At 48.9% G+C, this 21,938-nt stretch overlaps 1 protein-coding gene across 3 annotated transcripts in view; it reads left to right on the forward strand.

Moving 5' to 3' along the window:
• CORO2A (coronin 2A) overlaps positions 1 to 21,938 on the forward strand; it is a 48,345-nt gene that overhangs the window by 10,188 nt on the left and 16,219 nt on the right. Inside the window, exons 1-2 of one of the 3 annotated variants that reach the window (XM_042882912.1) lie at positions 8,010 to 8,069; positions 19,437 to 19,637. In XM_042882912.1, coding sequence (XP_042738846.1) covers positions 8,067 to 8,069; positions 19,437 to 19,637 — 204 coding nt within the window. In that variant the 5' untranslated portion in view covers positions 8,010 to 8,066. Of the gene's footprint in view, positions 1 to 8,009; positions 8,070 to 13,444; positions 13,465 to 19,436; positions 19,638 to 21,938 lie in introns of those variants that run through there. The other 2 variants (XM_042882911.1, XM_042882913.1) reach the window with 2 other exon arrangements.

Below are 21,938 nucleotides of genomic sequence, written 5' to 3' on the forward strand. Positions count from 1 at the left end.
CGGCACGTGTCGTTTTCCAGAAGTGCACCCAGCCCTTAATCTGAGCCCCTTGGCGGTGGGTGTGGATCTTTAGGAACAAAAGGCAAAGAAAGGCAATTGATAAAATCAGGGCCCGTCGCGGGATGGCTGATTTAATGGCTGGTTCCCAGCTGGCTGATCTGAAAGGTTTCCAGCCAGAGTGGCAGATAGGGTTGTTTTTCCTAGAACATGCCTCTGAGCAGCTGTGAAAGGCTCTTACTGCCCGGCAGAAAGGCGTGCTGAAAGGTTTTTATTTGCTGCTGTGGATTGATTGGGGTACAGCTGCTCAGGACGACGTTCTGCATTATTCATGTTGTAGATACCTTCGCTAAAAGCTAATGCACAGCCTGGAGGCTGCGGGAAGCGGTGCGCTCCTTTGTGTGGTTCTGTTGGTTCACTGGAAAGCCCGGACTACACTTAAGCTTTTTTTTTTCTTTTTCTTTTTCTTTTTTAAGAATACGGAGATTGATAAAGCAAATTGAGGAATGTGAGCTAATGGCTCTCCTCCTCCTTTCTTGTCTACAATGACCTGCCGATTTTTCAATTTTAGGGTTTTTTTTTTTTTTTTTGGAACGCATCGTTTGTATAAAACTTCTAGGCAGACTGGTCCTGTTCGTGAGACTTCACCTGTAGCTTAGTTTTCTCGTGACACAGGGCTTAAACTGCTCCCCTGAAGGGGCTCAAGTGTCTGAGGTGAGGTATGCATGCCAAGGCAGGCTTTGAAAACTGAGCATTTGCAGTAATGGAGCCCTGCACAGAGCTCCGCAAATGCATATGCATTAGTTATATCTGTGCGAATTCCCACTGGCGAGCTGGATGCCGGGGCACTCGGCTCCTGCAGCCACAGGAGGCAGCGCCTGCTCTTCTGCTGTGTGCTGGGGGACCTCAGCAGGGCCACGCTCCAAGATCCAGGTGCTCCGAGAGGACAAACCCCACCTCCAGGGCAATGTCCGTGCAGGCAGGGCTGCGGGAAGGGAAACCCCTTGCCCTGTGTTAGGGGGAACCGGGCTGTGCACCGGGAAGTGAGAGCTATTTTATCTGTGCTGTTTATTGCTCTCATGACAATAAATCTGTAGCCCCTAGGTTTCTAGTGGTGTTTAAAACAACATTTAGGACCAGTGCTCCATGGTTGACTTGGAATCCAAAGCAACTTCTTCCAGATGCGTCCTCCTTGGCAGCTTTGTTGAGCAGCAGACATGGAACTTGTGCAGCATGGTGTGCCTGGGATACAAACCCCGATAAAACATCTGCAAAAGGCAGGATAATGTTCCACATGTGCATCTCTTATAGGTAGTGCTGACATTTTTTGTTTGCTTTTTTGAGGATGTACTCACCATGCACATTAAAATTTGGAGGATGGAATCAGTGGGTGGGATGCTAGAGAAATGCAAGCTCTGAAATGTGAGCCTGAGTGCCTCAAATCTGTCGGGGTAGAGAAGAAAATGGCGTGGATGAGGGCAGGGGACAGCATGCAGCCTGGGGCCCTGAGCAGCTCTGCAGGGGCTGTGGCATGGAGTGGGGTGCACACAGCTGGGGCAGGGGAGCGAATGGCAAAGGGCAGCAGCCACACACATGGACCTACATGGTGGATGGCTGCTTACTTACAAAAGCAGTACATTTGGCAGGAATGTTTTGGTTTTCTATGTTGGAAGAGAGTCTTCTCCAGTAGCTGCTAGAAGCATTGCTTTCTTACACGGAAAGACACAATTTCTAGTTTGAAATGGAAGAGGGGAAAAATGGAATTGATAAAACCAGGGACAGCTTTATCTGTTGAGATGCAAAGGATGATCTGTGGTAGCTGTCTGGATTTCAGGAGCTTTCTGTGGACTGCAAGGCACCTGTAGCTGTTACCACTTTCACTTTTCCAGTAAAAGATGAAGCATGTACGTAAACTAATAAAGCCAGTGGTGTTGGTGGTCAGGTTAGACTTCATCCTGGCACCCAGAAACTAATCTAGAAGGGGATCTTCTTAAAGTGGAGAAGGCAAAGACACTCTTCAGCTAGTTTTTGCCTGTAGATGTGTATGTCTGCACAGGGGCATTTGTTTGTTGGCAAACCCCAGCACAGACAGAGGTGTAATGCAGCCTCTCAGAATCACAGAATGGCCAGGGTTGGAAGGGACCTCAAGGATCACGAAGCTCCAACCCCCCTGTGCCATGCAGGGCCACCAACCTCCCCATTTCACAGCAGCCCAGGCTGCCCAGGGCCCCATCCAACCTGGCCTTGAACACCTCCAGGGATGGACGCAGCATCACAGCCTCTCTGGGCAGCTGTTCCAGCACCTCACCACTCTCACAGCACACAACTTCCCCCTGACATCTCCTGCACGTCATTGCAGCCTTGACTTTCTGTGGTGGAAGCAGCAGGATTTTTTGTAGTCCTGAGAAGATGTCTTGTGATGGGAGCCCTGGCTACTGTTTTGTAATCTGAGATCCAGGGAGTTGCTCCAGATCTCCCGTCACAGACAAGACAAGAGTTCTCCCTTGCATAAGACAAGATTGACCTGCTCTTGTGAAATGGCTAATGACACAGATGTTTGGTGTGCTGGACCTGGAGCTCAGTCTGATGTACTGGAAAAAAACAAAAACAGTTTCCAAAGACCCATGAGAAAAAAAAGCATGGAAGTAATGCATCTCTCTGCCACACTGCCATGAACAGCAAGTGCTTTGCTGTCCCACATACCGTCCATCAGCTCTGACATACCCTGCTGTCACCCCATCAGCTTGGTTCTGGCTGGCAGGGCTCACAGTTGCTGACAATATTGTCTTATTGGAGGGACGAGCTCAGAACCTGCTGAAACCTGGCTAAATTCCTCTGCAAGAATGGGAAGGGAAAAATCGGGATTTGGGCTCCAATGGGGCTGACCGAGGTTAGGCTGTGTTCAGGGCTAGTGTGTGTGAGCCATGCTCAGTGCGGTCTGCAGGGTCCAGGCTAGGAACAGGATGTCTTTGAGGACACCAAAGAGAATGGAGACAAGACTCTAGCTCTAGACAAAGGGAATTGTATGCGTCTCCATAGAAAGAATGCCACAGCAACATGAAAAAGGGGAACTTCTGGGAGGGACAGTGAATGGAAGAAGCAGAATGAGCATGGCGACCGACTCATGTCAACCCACTCTGATTTCCTCTTGTGAAGGGTGGTAAGCCCAGCAGACCCAGTGTAAAAGCAGGGCATTTCTCCTATCTTGGCTTCAGACCAATGTTCAGTGCTGCTGCATTAATCAAGATGAGGGGACTGTATATACCTGTCTATGGTAAGAGGGATGTAAATCTGGTGGAGGAGCTATATAGCAGCTTATGTGCCTGCGTGATCAAAATGGGAGAATCCATTGAGAAAAGCTTTGCAGGGTTCTCCCTGTGATCTGAAGCTGTTTGATATTTTTGTCGGTGTTAGGACAAAGGAAAAATAAACAGGAAACAAGAGGAGCAGGAAGGCTGCAGAAGGCAGGTATCTGATTTGAAGCTGCCTCGATGAGCTGCAGGTACACTACAGCAGAAACAGGATGCAGCTGAGCAGTGAGAGGTGGGTGTATTTGGATGACACGATGCAGGCAGACTCAGAGCAGTCCTGCAGAAAGTGACCAGGGGCTGTGGTTCATCCTATACTGAGCAGAACTCAATGACACGCTGCAGCAAGAAATAAATACGGACAGGAAAGAATCTGGTAAATCATAAAGAAAGCATATGCTCATCCATGTTAGTAAAATGGAAATATGCCAGCTTTAGGTGCAGCTGCTCTGAAAAAATACAGGTCAGCTGGGAGAAAGCAGAAGCAAGGAGAACAAATTCATCAGCTGCTGAGAAAACATGGGCAGTGGCGAGAGAATTAGGTGTATCTGGAGAAGTCTGAAAAGCTGTGTGTCAGATGCACAGGAAAGCTTGCTGCGTGAAGAAAGGAACAATCTTTTCCCTGTGAGGTGGCTGAATAGGATAAGAAGCAAAGGACACAAAGGCTGCACAAAAGGAGATTTGGCTTTGAAAGCTCCGCAATATTAAAGGCAGCTGAGAAGTGGTAAGTTCTGTAGGAAGTGCTGCTCCCTCACCGGAGGGTTTTAGAAAAAGATTCTCAGGGAAGGATGTAAAGAAATGAATGAGAAGAAGAAGAGGAAGATGTGCTCCCAAGACCTGTGCGGATCTGCCTGTTTCCCACAGATGTGTCCTTCCTGGCAGCAGTGCAGGCGTGCAGCGAGGGTGGTGAGTCTATTTTGAACTTGGGTCTGCAGCACTCAAAAAGCAGGAGCTTCCCATTTCCACAAATCCTATCAACTTAAGGACCTTCAGTCTAAGGCAGTGCTGCTGCGTTGTTTTGTTGTGGAACTGTACTGGGTATTGGAAACCTGAACACACAAAGATTCTGATGTTTGTTGGCACGGTTTGGCATTTGCGGCCAGGCTGGGATTTACAAAAGCTATGCTGACTCTCCCTCTGTCTCACTTTTTTTCTGTTTCCACCAACTCTGTTCTTTTTCACTTCTTTGATCTCAGTTTCCTTTTCCCAGTCTTCCCTGAAAACCTAACATTGCTTTCCTTCTTATCTCATGAAGCCGATTCAAATGAGGACGTGCTGCAGTTTGCCTATTTTCGTTGCTTTTCAGCCACCTGGTTGAGTTGTTACAGCTCATCTTCCTTCTCCTAAGCACTGCTGGTCCAATGAGTCCCCTCCAGACCGTGTCCTGTAACAGAAACTTCTCCCATTTTCTTTACAGTGAGTGCACATAGACATTTCTGGTCTGCTTTCACTCTGTCTCCCTGGAAATCACCGTGCATGTTTCACAGTCACAGTATGGCCAAGGATGGAGATAGCTGGTCGGACTGCCAGCTCAGTGCAGGGCTGCCTGCAGCACGATGCTCAGGACATTGTCTGGTTGTTGAGGACGGGCGCAGACTCCACAGCCTCTTTGGGCAACCACTTCAGCTACTGGACAATTTCCACATGAAGAGGTTCCTTCCTATGTCTGACGGTGTGCTGGAAGTCAGGCTGAAGGGCCTGTGCTTGCCTGGATCCTTCTTCATGCCTTTCTTGAAAATAGGAGTATTTGCCTTCTTTAGTCCTTCGTGACACCTTCCCTTCCATGACTTTCCAAGAAAAGCAGTGTTGGCCTTGGAACGACGTGACTGGCTCCCTCAGCCCCTGTGGGTTTGTCCCTTCTGCATGTCCAGTCTGCCTAATTGTTCTCCATCCCAATCTTCCTCCAACGAGGGCAAACCTTCCTTGTTCCAGATATACTCACCAGTCTCAGGGGCCTTGGGATTGCTGAAGATTAGTTTTACCAGCATAGTTTGAGATGATAGTTTGATACCTCAGCCTTCTTTGGTGTTTGTTCTCATTGCCATTCCTCAGCAGGTGCACATTTTCCACAGTTGTCCTTCTGATGGATGGTACCTGTTGAAACCTTTCTTGTTGCCTTCACATCCCTCACCAGATTCAACTTCACTTGGGCTTGTGACTCTCCAAGCTGTGTGCTTGGACACTGTCATGATATTTCTCCCCGGTTACTGCTTCCAGTTCTTGTGTGTGTCCTTTTAGTGGCTGAGATTTGTGAGGACGTTCTTGTTTGTAATGTAATGCACATCAGTGCTGTTCTCTTGCATTTTCTGGCAAACCATTCTTGAGGTCAGAGAAAGTGGCCTTTGAAAATCCTGCTTCAGTTGTACTGGAGAAAGAATTCAGTAGTTCTTGTGCCATCTAGAAATTGCTCCTTACCTCTTTTGTTGGCTTTTTGTACATCAAATCTGCCTAAATTTACTAGCCCCCCTATATCTTCTTGATTGTGCTTCAACTTCAGTTTCCATTGCATCCAGCACTGTGTTCTTTCTGTGCCACCTGCAACTGTTTTACCTACTGGGTTTCTTGCTCTTGGTCAGCAAGCTTTGTCATTCGTACTTAGATCTCCTTTCTGAGCATAAACAGAGTTGCAGTTAATGTTTGGACTTTCTGCCTCCTCTGGACAACAGAAAACATTTACACTGGCTTTAAGAGGGGAGTTGAAATGCTGGTGACCTGCACATTCCTGTTGCATCAGAGAGCAGTCTCATTGCTTCCAGAGGGATGGAAGACTCAGAGGTACTCACGTAGTGCCCCTGGCTGCTGTTGCTGTTGTGTTAAACTTGTAGTCAGTTCTTAGCAATACATCTTCCATACTGACAGCAGCACATGTCACATAGTTTCAGCCAGAGCCTTTCACACCTGAAGATAGGGAGTGCTTAAGATGAGAAGGGATAATGTGACCCTGTGAGCACAGCATCTGGTGGCTGTATGAGGATTTTGCTTTGATTTAATAACTACAATTTCTTGGAAAGAGCTTATTATAAATGAAGGTCCCCTGGGCATGAGAGGACAGGAGAGAGGAGCATTCATTTACGACAGAGACCTTTATCCTGGGGAAGCAACAGCTGCTAATGGGACGAGATGAGAACGGTCCAAATCAGTGGAGCGAAGGAGTGCTTTCACAAAGCCTCTGTCTGCTCTTGCAACAGTCTGACAGCACAAAAGCTTCCTTGGTATTTTTAGGGGTTCCCTCCAGTTTTCTTGCAGCCCATAGACCAGGGCTTGCCGCACAGGATGTGGTATTTATGAGCAGGTCTGCATCATTAGTGACCCTTTCATTAAGTGACTTACACACAACACAGCAGGCTTTCCCTGGGCTGCTGGCACACGTCTCTGGGGACTGGAGGGGAGTGGTTCTGGAAGAACTCCCTGCTCTGCCTGTTCTCAGGCCATGCATGAAGAACAGTAAGCAGAAGACTGAAGGTCTCAGGTGCATGGGGGGGTCGCTCTGAAGCAGGTGGTGCAGGGCTCCAGGAGAGCCCCTGTCCTTTCCTCAGCAAGGCAGTGCTGGAGAAAGCTACAGCCACGCTGTTGCTGTGGACAGTTTTGCTAGGAGCTGTTCGTTAATGTTTGTGGCAATTCTGTCCCTGTTGCTGCTGCTCACTAAAGGGAAGAGAGGAGGGATCGTGGTGAGCTGTGAAGAGCTGACTGCTCTGGTGAGATCACCTGAGAACAAAGGTTGCCCAGGGTGGGATGAATGGTGGTGGAGCAGCTTGTGCTCCAGGAGGCTGACTGCTCGTGCCTGAGCCTGATCTGTGCTCGCATGAAGGATGCTGTCCTGTCTTCCAAATCCCTTCAGGGATGAGTGTGTCTTACTGACAGAAAACTGTCCTCCTAGTGCTTGGTTTAACAACAGGGACATGTTTTCCCACTTTCTTTTCCACTGGAGAGCTTTTTATTGTCTTGAAAGCTGGTGGCAAAGAAGGACACAAAGGACTGAAAACTGAAACCCAGTGCTGTACCTAGACGTTAGCATTCCAAACTAGCACAAGCAGACACCTTTCTTGCTGCTTGCTTGTTTAGTCATTGCTGCACTCCTGCCAGGGGTTGCAGCCAACAGCCATTTCTCTGCTCATGGCTAGAAAAAGAGGTGAGAAATGTGGAGAGTGTGAGGTTGGAAGTTGTAAAGCCACCAGAAAGTTCCTCTACGCACTTCTTGTCCAGTCTGTCACTTGGGGCAGGGGCAGGGTCTGCTGGAACACGTGTGCTGCAGAGAGATCTTTGCTCTGTGGGAGAAGCGTTGGTAATGTTATTCAGAGTAAATATAACGACCTGATATTTGTAGAGTGCTCTTCTTGCTGTTGCTGTAATGATCCCAGCCTAACTGCGTGGACCTGAAACTTGGTCAGCTTGTTTGGTTACTCTTACTACTACTTTGGTTACATCTCCTGCAAGCGCTTCTGAGTCTCACCGGAGTGCAGCAGCCTGGGGAGAGATGTTTTCTGTGGGTGGCGTAAGGAATGCTGTGCCTGCTGACCCGACACCTGCAGGGCTGTACCTGGCTGTGCCCTGACAGCGCCGTGACAGTGGGGAGCCCAGCAGCAGGCAGCCCTCAGTCCCTCCGGTGCCCTGGCAGCTGCGGGGCAGCTCTGAGCAGGGGGCAGCACCCCTCCACGTGGGGTCTCTGAGACGCAAACCGTGTGCCTGAGCAAGGACCACATGGGAGCAGGAAGCAGACATCTGGCTTCAGTGTAAACCTATTGGGGGACCTGTGGAGGGAGGATGGTGAGTACTCCTATGGGGCTGCTCTGTACGGCCCGCTTGGTATGGAGTCACGTCATGAAATTTACAGCGCATGTAGCTGGCTGCCAGGCGGAAAACCAGCAGTATTCCGTGATGCATTAATGACTGCATTCAAAGTTATGTGTTTAACCGATTCCTTCCCACAAGCCCTGGCACATTTGGACTGGTTGTGTCCCTCCTGTGTCCCACATTCAGCGTGATATGTGGTGTGGGGCAGGTGAAGCTGATTTCATGTATGTCCTGCTCTTGTCATCTGTCCCTGTGTGTTAACAAACTGCCATTAGCTCACTAGCCTTAGCAGAGCTGGGGGAGCTTTTTTTGTGTCTCCCAAGGTGACTCCTCTGATCTTTTGGCAGCAGGTTACATAGTTCATTTTTTGGATGGGGAGAGGTAAATGTGGGGATGACAGGATAGTGAAGAGAGAGGATTTGGCAGGAGAAGGATAAGCAGAGTGAAGCTGAGCTGAAGGCAGTAAAAAGAAAGCAGAGAGGGAAGACCACGGACGTAAGCAGATTTTGGGAAGGCTGGTGACTCTTGCTTTGTTTGGTTTTATTACCTTCAGCTGAATGCATGCAAGAGTTTTGTTCTGTGCATGTGTCACGGATTTGACCAGATCAATCTATGTCCGTGACAGGGGGAACAGGCCTCTGCTCTCCCCCCCCCCCCCACCCCAGTCCCACAAAAATGGGAAGGAAGGAAGGGAGGAAAAGAACAGCGGCAACAATCTATGGAGGAAAACTTATTTTACTATAATATTGGAATACAAGATAACACAATAGATACAATTTAATTGCAATTGAGATTAATAAATCAGACAAGATGAGAGAGAGAGTTCCCGGGACCGATTCAAACCTGAAAAGCTTGGAACGGCCAGGAAAGCACCCTCCAGCACCCACTGCCAGGCAGCAAGAGAGCGCCCCCCCCACCCGGAAGGGTCAGATCCCGTGACTGCTGTAATGTACAGGGATAGGTAGCTGGGATTGGGGCAGTGACACTTTAATGCCCCGTACACTACATGATGTTTTGATGTGGAATACTGAAACCCAAAAACAAAAAAAAACATAGAACCATGACAGCATGGCTGAATTAGGGCTGAAAAGTAGACGAACGTGGTCTTTTAGCCATCAATCCTAATTACATTTCAGTCTGTTTGTTTGCATGCAGTTGGAAGCCTGATTCTCTCGTGGCACTCTCCCTGGATATTTCTGATCAGTGTTCTCAAGAGGCCAGCACAGTCACCCTAAGGTTTATTTTTTGGCTACGGAAACATTCCTAAAAATGACGAGGTTGAAAGATGCAATATATAACCTATACAATATTAGCTTAGCATTCGCAAAGAGGAAAGGAGAAAGTTTTCATAGCACTGCGCATTGAAATATTCATGGTAGCTTTCAAAATCTCCCCTTATCAGCAGTTGCATTCCTTTATTTGTTCCTATTTTGTCTCTTTTTGACCCTGCTTGCGTGATAAGGAACAAAGGGTAGATTAATTTTTTTCTGTTGTTTTTCTGCTTTTCAAACTATTGCTAACGCTCAGATTAGGACCTCAGAAAAATCATTCAGGACTGTAGATTCCTTGATGGGGGGAGGGCAGGGGAAAGAGTGTCCAAATTGTCAGGCTGGATTACCTGGACACGGTGCTTTTCAGGGTGGATGATGAGGGAAAGGCAGAGCTTGGAAACCTGCCTAGGAACAAAAGGAAACAGCACCTAAAAGCGTTGTGGAAGACTCACAGCACAGCTTTCCCAAGGGCTGCTGAGCAGTGAGGTCTCCAGGGACTGGCAGAATTTCAGGCGTGCTCTGCTGGGCTGCAGCACAGGCCATGCTTAGCACAGCTCTCGTGGGAAGGGAAGGCTTGTTGAGGTGAAACTGCAGAGAGCGGAGGAAAGACAATCTTTATCTTAGATGTCAGTGGTGGGTATTTGTGCCCTTCAGCCCGAGAAAAAAAAAAACAGTTGTTTGACACGGGGGTCATACCATCTGTATTTTGCGTGATGAGCTGGAAAGCTCTCAGCCCGGTGGTGAGGTGTGCTGAGGAGTGCGAGCATTTCTGCTTGTGTTTGGATGGGGAGAGGATGCGAGTCTTGTTTATGTGGTGGTGTTGTGTCAGACTGCTCTCCCGGAGCTCTGAGATCAGCCCTGAGATCGGTGGCAGCAATGAGAAGACAGGTCTCCCTTTGCTTACCTGAAAGTGGGTGGGACTGCACGGCATTCTGTTAGACCTCACAAGCTGTGATTCAACCTTCAAAGTCAGCATGGGCTGAATTGAGTGCTGCTTCTGCAGTTCACGCAGCCTTCACGTGCCCTGCTTCAGCACCAGGATTGCAACATGGTCCTGTGAGGGACTCCTTATCGCTCCACAGGTAGTGAAGAACAGGATGAAGTGGGCATTCTGTGTGAGGAGAGCTCAGAGAGCCAATGTGGTTTTGACAACAGCAGTAAAACAAAGTCTGCGTGCCTTCTTCTGGCAGTGACACAGTGCCAGGGCAGGCACCCTGGAGATAGCATCTGGTTATCAGCAGCAACACCCTTCACCAGCTGTGTGTCTCACCCCATTCAGGAAATGACTTTTTATGCCTGGAGGCCCTGGAATGCACCCTCAGGGAATTTCTGTGCCAAGCCGCTCTGGAACGTTTTCTGTGCCCGTTGGCTTCAGGCTGTTTTGGGGCAGCTTGAGGCCAGACTTCCCTGAGAAAGATGCTGGGCCAGTTATGTTGCAACCAGCTGGCCTCAGCTCACAGGTGGTCTTAGCCTGCCTAGCTTGAAAAGCTTTCCATGCCCAGGGGCCTCCCAGAATGTACACTGATGGAGGCCCAGGTGGTCCAAGCAAAATGAGATGTTTCTTCTGCCCTGTGGACTTGTTTGTGCATCTGCTGCAAGTTCTCTGGATGGCATCGTTTTGAGGGCTTTGTGCCTCCATCTCCTTCCTTCCTTTTCCACAATATTTTGTAATCTCTGCTTCTGATGGTCTGATCCCGTCAGACCCATTTCTCCCACGTTCAGCTCTGCACCCAGGTTGTGCCTTCCCTCTGCATGCCCGTTTTGCAGTTCCATGCAGCTTTCTAAGCTAATCTAAGGGAAATAGAGCCTGCTTGCTTTCATGGGGACACAGCAGCAGGCTTAAACTCGTATGCTACATCAGCCAAACAAACTCAGACTTCTGGCGTTCATCTCCTACTGTACCACCTCTGATGGCTCTGAGCTCTGAGCTATTCGGACAGCCATTTTCATATTCAGCAGCCATTCGGACCTGTCACTGGCAGCTGTAATGGCTGTTGCTAATCAGCTTGGCTTGCAGCATGGTGCTGTGATGAAGCACATTGCTCTGCGTTCGCAATATCAGAGTTTTGCCTTGGATGTTAAGAATTGCAACTCTTCATATGGCTGTTAGTATTTCAGTTGTAAACAACATAAAAAGAAGATGGCAGGTGTCCTGCCAAAGGAACAGCGTGGGTCCTGTGGGCAGATGAAGCGCTGCCTCACAGAGGCCTGCTGCACATGAAACTACAATATTTCTTCTCTGTTCCTGCTCTGTTAGTCTGTCTTCCTGCCCAGACCAGGATCAGTTGTAGCTCTGTGGTCATTGCTAGGCTGTAATCAGTGCTGCTTGGTAAACGCCTCTGGTGGAGATTGATAACTTTCCCTCTTCTGCAACTGAGAGTTGTATTGCTCTCTAACTGGAGGCTGTGATACAGCTAAGGCACAAGCTCCTTGACTGTCTCCCCTAGACTTTGAAAGCAAGTGGTTTGAACCCTCCCTGAGGACTTCTGTGTTTTAAGCCTATTATTGCAGCTTCCCCCCTTATCCTCACAATGAAGCTGTGGGTCCTGGAAGCTGACAGTTCTGCTGCGTGCACTTGGGAGATGAAAAATGAAGGTCCTGCCTGGCAGCCAGCACATGAGTTAATGGAGGTCCTGGCTCACATGGAGTCATCTCCACTCTCCTGTGGGATCTGGTGTTATATGTTGTGTGTGTGACATGATAGAGTTGCAGGGCAGCAGATGGCATATGCTTTGGAGCTTGCTGCTCCCTTGGGACTGGGAAAGAGAGGAGGCTGGCACGCCTGCAGTGTGTCATGCAGGAGCTGGGCATGCTAAGCAGGATTTCCTGCCCCTGAACATCCTGCTTAGGTTACAGACCCATCTCACATCTGGCCTTTTCGTAGTCTGAACTCCTGCCTGAACTCAGTGGAGCACAGCCCGCAGTGGTGCTCACAGCCCTGCTGGAGATGCGTACACTAACTCACAATGAAGGAAGCGAGGTCTGGTTTGCAGCTCCTGCTCCCTGCACTGCACGCTGGTTGGTGGCACAGCTGCACTTCCTGCATGGTGCCTGGGTGAGCTGAGGGGATCTCAGCACTGCCAATGGGACTCCAGTTCCCTCTGCATCCTGCTGTGATGTGAACACCATCCATTTGTGCTCCATTTGTCCCACCTGTGAGATTTCACAGGTGAGCCTCATAAAGGAGTCAGAGCTAAAGCACAGCAGTGTCCCTTCAGTGTTGCAGAATTGTATTTTTGAGGGCAGATGGCAGACATACACTCTGCATCTTTAACCATCATTTTTGTGGATGTCATGTAAGTCTTTCCACATTTATTCCTGGCAAACACAGAAGAGCCAAGGAGGATGTGTCTGAAGCAGCCCCGTGGTTTTCTGAGCAACTTTTTGATTGGAAAAGGAGTGTCACTCATTCTGGCCACTGCTCAGAATTGCTTCTGCTTAGTTAGTTTCTCTTAAAATGTCAGACCCACGAGAGGCAAGGTCTATATGACTGCATCTTTAACAGAACCAGCAGATTTTGAGAGCCATTGCTGACTGTGCTCTCTGCACCTGTGACTCTACTTATGCATACCCAGAAACAGAGCTAGGTGCAGACCTATTTTTTCACTACGGTGAAAAAATGTGCTGCACTTTGCAGGCATTTCTCTGCGTGCCTTGGGTCTCCATTATGCTGGGCCTCTTGTCCCAATCCCTAGTGCTTGCAAAAGGTTGAAGCAGAGAAAGCTTTCACAGTCACTCTCCCCTCCCCCCCCAGCTATTAGGAGATGCAAGGACTTGCAACTATGACCTCTTTTTCTCTGCCTCCTTCTGCATCTTGGAGCTTGGATAATAGATACAGGTCTTTTTACACTTGCATGAGAGCTCCTTTGCTTTGCAGTTCAGGTTCTTCACACAATCAGATCTTTATCTCAAGGTAGCCCATACTGTGTCCTTCTCCTTTCACCTCAGGAATCCAGGAATGCCTATTGTGAGGGACTTCAGGGAGTCTTTTATAACTAACTGTATGTCCTTGCTGTGTCTCCTTCAGTTGCATTAACCTCCATGTGGAGACACAGGAGCTGCTTCCTCTGTTTATGCCAGCAGTAAGGAACCATGAGGTAAACGGACGTGTTTTACTGTGTTTCATGTAAAGTACAGCATTTCTTTAATGAGATGAGAGTGCTCTTAGTAGTGGGACTGCACAGCTCAATGGGCAAACTCTACCTAGAAAATATTTTTCAGCCTGAAGAGCTTGCTTTGACTGACTGCTGCAGTCAGTGGTGAGTTGAGACCTTGGGAAAGCTTGCAGACATTTTTGTATCCTATTCCACTGTCTTCCGGGAATAAAAAGGTTTTCAGATAAAAACCTCCCTAAATGGAAGAGGGAGGAGTGACATATACAAGCTCCCAAGTCTCTGTGAAAGCTCAGTGAGAAGAGAATGATGCTACACATTCTTTGCATCAGCCACGTGGTTAGACATGTACGCACACTGGTACAGCCTGCACTGCCTCCCTCCATCCCGGTTAGTGACACTGGGATTGAGGTTAGGCAGGTCAGCAGGGAGGGGGGGAGAGTGATTCTTGGACTGCAAAGGCTGCGTTGCCTTCCTCCTGTCTCCAGGATGTGGAGGGCTCTGTCCTATGCTGCATGGGACTAACAGTCCCTTCACCACTCTTTTTTTTGTCCTTTCATCCATTCAGCATCAGCTGCTGTCCTGAGGCTGTTGCTCTAGACTGAGCCGCAAGTGTGTGGGGATCTTCTGTCTCAGACGGGAGAACTCGGATGCTTCTTGGGATATGCTGCTACCTGTGGGCAGTGTAACACAGAAGGGACTTGAGAGGTCCTGCAGTCAAGGAGGAAACCGGACATAAAAGTAGATTTACAGAATTTTTCTAAACTTAAGTCACGATGATGAGACCCCTCCTCCATTAAGGAAATGAGAGAGACCTTGCTCTTCTCTGGAGTTGAGGTTTCTTCTTAGAACAGGACAGTTGGTGGTTTTGTCACATCGTGGGTTTGCTGCTCCCAATACCTCCCTCAAAGTGTCCGTGCCATTGTCCTCAGCTTTTGATGGAGACAAAGCCATCAGCTCCTAACTTCCAAGCAGAACAGTTAACCAGCTTGTTGCAGAGCAGTCAGCCTCTCCCTGTGAAGGGCTCTGCATAGAGCTGACAAGGGCAGCCTGACTTCTTCCTGCCCCACAAGCAGAGGTGAGCTGAGGGTCCTCCAGCTGGGGCCTCAGTCTCTACCCAGCACTCAGGATTTTCCAGATGCTGGGCTTTGACCTTGCCGTCTCACCCTGGTCAGACATGGCTGTGTAAAAGCAAGGACTCAAGGAACTGAGGCCAGCTCTCTAGTGCTGGAAAAAATCTAACACCATTAATTGTCCAAAACATTCTGGGGGAAATACACTCTTATGTGACTGTGGGAAAAAAAAAAAACAAAAAAAAAAAAAAAAACAACCAACATTTAATTCTCTCTTTAAAATGCACAAATATGCAGTTTTGTTTTTGAAGGGAGAGGCGCAAGTTTTTGCAATAGAAAAAGATCTGTCCTGTTGACAAAACATTGGTGTATCTTTCTCCATTTTCTCCCCAGCATCCCATTTACTAGTTGCTGTTTGCTACCTTGACACAGTTTTGAAAATGACTGCCTCTCCAAACTGCAGTTCACATGAAATGGGGAAGGAACGTATTGTTGCCACTCCCTGCTGGAGGAGCAGTCCGAAAAGCCAGGACTGCATGACAGATATCAGGTTTATGGGGCTGAAAGTCCTCACACAGGAGCACGTGTCCTGGTATGTTGCCAGTGGCGTTTTCAGCACAACGTGCACAGAAGTCCCAAAATCACAGAACAGATGAGGTTGGAAGAGAACTGTTGAGATCATCTGCTCCAATCCCCCTGATCAAAGCAGGATAAGCAGGCTGCCCGGGACCGTGACCAGGCGGGTTCTAAGCATCTCTGCAAACTCTCTTGGGGATCCTGTGCCAGTACTCTGTCACCTGCACGGGTATCAGTGTTTCCCGATACTCAGAGGGAACCTCTTGTGAACAGCTTTTGCCCATTGCCTGTTGACCTGGCGCTGGGCATTACTTAAAACAGCCTGGCCCCATCTTCTCTGCATTTTGCTTTCAGATATATTGACACTGATGAGATTCCTCCTGAACCATCTCTTCTCCAGGCTGCTGCAGCCCTCTCAGCCTTTTCTCCAAGGAGAAGTGCTCCAGCTCCTTTGTAATTTGTGTGGCCTTTGACTGGACTTTCTGCAGTAGCTCCATGCCTTCCTTGTATTCAGAAGGCCTGGAGCCAGCCACGTTATAGGAAGGTTTTTGCAGCTCTTGGTGGCCATTGAGTCAGCTCTGATGGCACCATGGGACTCCCAGCTCTGTGAGGTGAGAGGACCTGCTTCCTTGCGCCTGAGTGCTGGCAGGGTGAGGCATGGAAGGCTGTGAACAGCACGGAAATGTGTCAGCACGACATGGCTTGGGTGCACTGGTCTCATGTGAGGTTTACTGAGGTGCATGAGGGTCACCTGGGAGCTCAAAGGTCTTCGTGGAGAAGGTGGGGGCTGCTCTGCTGCAGGACTCACACAAGATAGCAGAGGAGTCGAGGTGGGCTTTCCCACCGTCTCCCAGTGTTGGGAAATAGTCCTGGCTGCCTTCCTGGCCAGGAAGCTGCTTCTGTTCTGTGAGAAAGTTGTATTGACTGGCTGGGTGGAGAACAAAGGAGGAGAGACCAGTTATCTGTGTGGTGCATGAGTGGAGCTGATAACGTGTAGCTGCTCTTCCAGAGCAGATGCTTGAGATCTTCAGCTCCTGTATAGATGGCCCCACAGTGCAGTGCTCTGCCCAGCCCAGCTTTTCCCAGTTTCTGCATCTGGGCTACTGCTCACTTGTGCACTGGTGTTGGGCTGTCATTTACACATACATGGCACTGAGTGTTGTTGAGAGCTCCAATAGAGAACTTCTAGGAGTGCTGAACCTGATTTCTCTGCAAGGATCCTCCTGTAGGCTCCATAGGTTGCACTGTCTTAATAGCTGAGATCTGACAGCTATTAGTAGCCGTGCTGTTCTCATTAGAGCCAGCTGCAAGATCATTTCCTGCTGAGGAACTACGCCTTGTCCACTGTGAGACAGTTTGTGTCAGGGGCTGGGATGCAGTCTTAGACTTTGCAAGGATTTGGGACAGTTTCTGTACATGAGACTTTACTTCATGTTCACATCGTGAGCAGGCTGTGCTGGCACACGAGAACCCATTGCATCACTTGTGACTCATTAGTCAAGGACTAATTTTACAGCCTCTTTGCCCCAGAATAATCTCAAGGCGGCAAAGCAGAATTTCCACCATGTTCTCTTCAACTCTGGCTGTTTATTTTTGGTATCCCTACCCCACATAACTCCCTCTTGGGCAGAACCTCTTGGATCTTGGCCCATTTCTGCACACTTCATCATGTGGGGCCTGATGGGTAATGCTGAAACTCTGGAATTCTCTGACAGATCCACAGGCAGAGGTTTGTGTGCCTGGATACCAACATGTTTCTCAGGTACTCTCCCATTCTTAGAGAGGCTCTTTGCAGCACGCTCGCACTTTCTGCATTTCGTTTTCGTCTGTTTGCCTGATTTTCACTTGAGCTTCATAATTTTATCCTTATTTTGTCTATTCTCTCAATCCTAGGACAGCTCATAGAGAGGACCCTCTAAAGATCTCTGTTGCAAGCTGTAGGGTTTGAATAAGGTTTAATGGCCCTCAGTTTTCTCTGGTCCAGCCTCCTGTTCAAGACTGTGACCCACATTATAGCAGGTCAGGGCCTTTTATAGCCAAGCTGTGACAGGATTTCCAAGGATGGAGACCCCCATCACTACCTGAGTGACATGCTGCAGAGCACTCCCCTACAGTCCTCCCAGACAAGGTTTTCCTGTCGTTCACCCCATGTCTATCTCCTAATGCTATCTGTTGTTGCTGCAATGGTGCTGTGAGGATCACAGTTCCACTAGGACTGTCTTTGCCAGTTTTCTGTTATTCCCAGGCATACCTTGTTTTTCTGTACCTTGGGAAAACTGTAGGTGCTGCGGAGTCCATTTCAGTGGCAGCCAAATCTTCCATCTATAAACTGGAATAGCAAAGGGCTATTTTTCTGTGTTTCTTAAGCAGAGGCTGAACTTGAGCTTTTACTTCCTTGTTTCCTTTTTTCCTTGTTTGTAGTGAGAATCTTGCAGGTAGGCTTTATAGGACATCAGTATCTTGCTGTGCATTCCTTCTTCCCATAGGAATGACAATGTTCTAACAGTGAACTCTCCCCTGCTCTTGGTGACTCATTTCTCAGTTGAGATTGCTGCTGCTGAGAAGTGCAGCATCTCCTGTTCACAAAACCCCTCCCAGCTCAGGAGCAGTTCAGCTGGAAGTTCCCTGGAGCATGCTAATCGACTTCCCTTTGGAAAGCTAATTTTCCTGCTGTAAGGACTTGCTGCATCCAGACAACATGGTGATTTTTTTTTTCTTCCTCCAGCAAAGATAAAGTCAAACTCCTGCCTGTAACAAACATGAAGTTGTTTGAAAACATTGCTGTGCTGGGGCTGTACAGAGGCCAGCCCACTGCACCTCAGTCCTTTTGCCTGTAACATCCCTTCCTCCAAGGCCAGTTTTTCCCAGAATTGGTGATTTCTTTATCAAGTAGTTAGCATTCCTTTGGTTTGTTTGGGGAAGGTGGCCCGCACAGTTATCAGCTGCACCTAGTGTTTTCTGCACAGGAAATTTAATCAGCTAAAAATATGGGCTGATGCAGGTGTAGTAAAGGTACAACATTCTGTGTTGAAAGTGAGGAACAGAAGGGACTGTAGCAGCCAACTTTGATCTGCCAGGCCCGACTTTTTATGGGTTTTATGATATCTGTTGAGGATGGGGCTGGCTCTGAGTTGTGCTGGTGGATAAGAGGAGGGCAGGAACTGAGACGGCACAGGAGACCCAGTGCAACTCGCAGAGCAGATGTTGGTGTGTATGTGGGATGCACGTTCTCTGGACCTTTGTGTTGATGGGTGCTTCTACAGCCCCAGTTTGGCTGCTCAGGGTCAAGCAAGACAGGTTGCTGACATTTAACAGCTTCTCTGTGAGGGAAATGAGTGCCAGTTTGCAATATCATGCTGGATGCAAGGACACTTCAAACCATGGAACCCTTCTTGTCAAATGCTGATGACGCATCTTGCTTCCTTATGCTGAGTGCATGCTTTGCTGCCAGGGCTTACCCATGTGAGTGAGTGGTATCTGTTGCTGTAACTCAAAAGCTGCTTGGCTGGGACTCCCATCAAACTGCAGCATCACTGCTTCAGCATCACAATTAAACTGTGCCAGTGCACATCAAATGAGGTGCAAAATCCTGTCCCTTTGCCTTTGCCCATACTTGCAGTTGCTTGTGTGGAACTCTTACACCTACAACTTGTTTGCCTGGTCTGCATTTGTTTTCCTTTTGCTTTCCATTCCCTCCAGGTGCCTCTTACTGTCTGGCTCTTCCGGAGAGAGGAGTTAGTAGCCAGGGTTGCTCTTTCTGTACTGCACTGGTAGCTTCCTGTGTTAAGTCAGTTTTGTCTGTTCCGTAAAGCCACACTGCGCTCTGTGGGAAGGCAGTTCTTCTGTTTGGCATGCTTCAATTTTAATACTGTTTAAAATGCTGTCTGGTGAAGGGCAGCAGCGCAGCTAAAGCCAGACACACTGTCTTTGTCAGTGGGAAAATGAACCAACAGGTGCCTGCCACCCCTCTGTGAAATCTAATTTTTCCTTTTATGCAAGCAAAATGTTGACTTTTTTTCGGTCTTAAGCCACCAAAGGGCTAAATGAAATATGCATCCAGGCTGGCTCATTCAATCCCCTCATCCAGGATGTTTTAACTTCCGTGCTTCCCGAGCGCTGTGCTACCTGGAGTCCTGTGCCCTGAGCCTCGCCTGGGACCGGCTGGTGGGGCTGGGAGGGAGAAATGCTTCTCTCTTGAGCTCCCCTCTTGCCGGCAGAGACGAAAGGGGGAAATGTGGCCGGATGTACCCATAGGCCATGCTATGGGGCCTGCCCTCACGTTGTGCTGCTCTGTGTTCCTCCCCACAGATGTCGTGGCACCCACAGTACCGCAGCTCCAAGTTCCGCCACGTGTACGGCAAGGCTGCCAGCAAGGACAAATGCTACGACTGCGTGCCCATCACCCACAGCGTCCACGACAACCACTTCTGCACTGTGAACCCGCACTTCATCGCGGTGGTGACAGAGTGTGTGGGCGGAGGGGCCTTCCTCATCATTCCCATCCACCAGGTGAGCTCTGTCGAGGCAGGCTGGCTTTCGTGAAGGCTGGAAGAGAGCCGGCATTGCAGGGAGGTGGATCTTGCAGAGGATATTCCATGAGTGCTGTTTGCTGAGCTGAAGAAAGCATGGATAGGGCTCCAGGTTTCCTGGCAGGTGACCTAACGCGTCTTACGTAGCTGCTTGCAGGTTTCCAACGCCTTCCTTCACTAGTATCTCTGTTGCCTTGTGTAATCAGCAGGAACTGTGGTGCTCAAATGTTTGTCTCCCAGGAGGAATGGCAAATCAAAAAGCAGTTAGTAGATACAGAGGGCAAAACCTGAGCGGTGCTTTAGTAGCATGGCTTCAGCTGTCACCAAAGGAGTGGATGATGTTTTGTTGTAACTGCTTTCTCCTTCGCAAAGGAATGCAGCTATGCTTATGAGATAATGAAGCTCTTGAGCTTCAAGCAGTGATGCTAGAAAAACTTCCCTTTCAGAAACAAATACCGTGTTTGTGGGTTTTGATGACTTAGAGATTTGATGAGCTGGCCATCTGACATTTATGCTTTAGAAGAAGTCGGCACGCATTATTGTGGATTACCTTCGGGATGAGGTTATGAGCTCTCTGGAATCAGACCAGAAGAGATGAAAGGCAGAAGTTCAGCCTTTAATTAAAAGTTAATTGATGCTATTATTGCAACGCCACTTTTTCAATATATATTTGCTAAGGATGAAAGTGATCTGAGTGCACTTTAGGAACGTAGTACCGTTCCTGGTCCTTCTAGACTTTGTTTATTCAGTGCATTCACCATTGGTGCTGTTCAGAGACAGTCCTATGATGAACCACTGCCCTGTTTTTCTTGTCTGAGTCACTTCTGCCCCCTCAACCACAATCTGTTGAGGCTGAAGAGCTCATCTCCGTCACAGAGCTGCATCTGAGCAGGCAGCTGGTGAGTGCAGGACATGGTGTGGGACCCAGCTCTCAAAGCATTGGTAAAATGAGCTGAAGATGCTTGTATTGTTTACTGTCAGTTCTTCTGTATTCTCACTACTTCTCAGCTCAGCCCATCTTTGACAGTTCTTCCCTTCTTAACACCTGCTTACATACTCATCCGGGATATGAAATGTTGTTCACAGAAGTCAGAAGCAAAGTAGAACTAGAAAAGGTAACTAGAAAAGGATAATTAAAGTACACTGTGAAAATGTGAGATGGCTTTCATAGGAAGGAAGACTTTGTAGCATAGGCATCGAGCAATCTGGGTGAAAAAGACAAATAAGCCAGACAGGTGAAAAAGTAAATAGGGTGGGGAAGAGGTCTGGCAAGTAATTCTTAATTGCGAGTGGTGAAGGGGACATGATGGGGAGGAGCAGGGTGGTGGCAGGCAGCAGCCAACACTTTCACAGCTCAGATGTGGAGCTCACAGCTCAGGATGCCGATGAGCCTGAAGAATTAAGGGGTTCAAAATGGGACTGGTGTATGGAGAAGAGCTGTGCAGTGAACTGTGCTTATTCAGAGGCAGTTCCCCTAGCTGAGGAAGCCCCCTGAGGCTTAAGCTTTGGCAATGGATAAGGGAAAGCATCTGTATATGCAGTGCTTCTTGCAGCCATCCTCTGAGTACCTTCCCCTCACCCAAGCTGTAGGGGAGAGCTACTTCAGCCACCCTCAGAAAGGGGTTCCCTGAACCTGCCTGTTGTGGCCCCAGTTACCTTTTCCACAATAAGCTTCCAGACTGGTGCCAGCAGGTGAAAAGCTGCAGCTTTTGACTTGTATTCCTTAAGGTGGTCTTTGTGGCCACTGCCTTCTGTGGTGCGGTGACAGCATCCCTCTTGGCTCCTGCCCCGCTGCCGTGGAGCCGACAGCAGCCTGGCCTGGAGGTGTGTGTGGGGCAGTGCTGTCCCCACATGGCTGACTGCTAATCCGTGGCTATTTTTGACTGGATGCACAGGGAGCAGACACAGCCCCACGTACCGCAGTGTGGAGGAAGAGCCTGGGAGCCAGGATGTCACCTTTGCCTGAAGGGGGAAGTGGCACCCAGACAGTGGGGGCTGTGTTGGACTGTGCTTTCTAGGGAGGATGAGCAGGCTGTGCGGGAAGCTGCTCCCATCCCGTTCTGTCCCCTTCTTGCAGTTTAGTCTGTGTCTGCATGCAGAGGGGCTGCTTGCGTCAGCATGTGCTCTAATGCAAACTCAGCCTTGATGGATTTAACCGTGTTCGTCATGTTCCTGTCCTGCTGATTCATGGAAACGTGCGCTCATTTCTCCTTGAAGAAATGCCTCTGTCTGCTCCTTCCCTTCCCTTCCCTTCCCTTCCCTTCCCTTCCCTTCCCTTCCC

This window comes from Lagopus leucura, unplaced genomic scaffold (genome assembly GCF_019238085.1).
Source record: "Lagopus leucura isolate 7727_CA_CO unplaced genomic scaffold, USGS_WTPT01 Super-Scaffold_100036, whole genome shotgun sequence".
In the NCBI taxonomy this organism is placed as follows: Eukaryota; Metazoa; Chordata; class Aves; order Galliformes; family Phasianidae; genus Lagopus; species Lagopus leucura.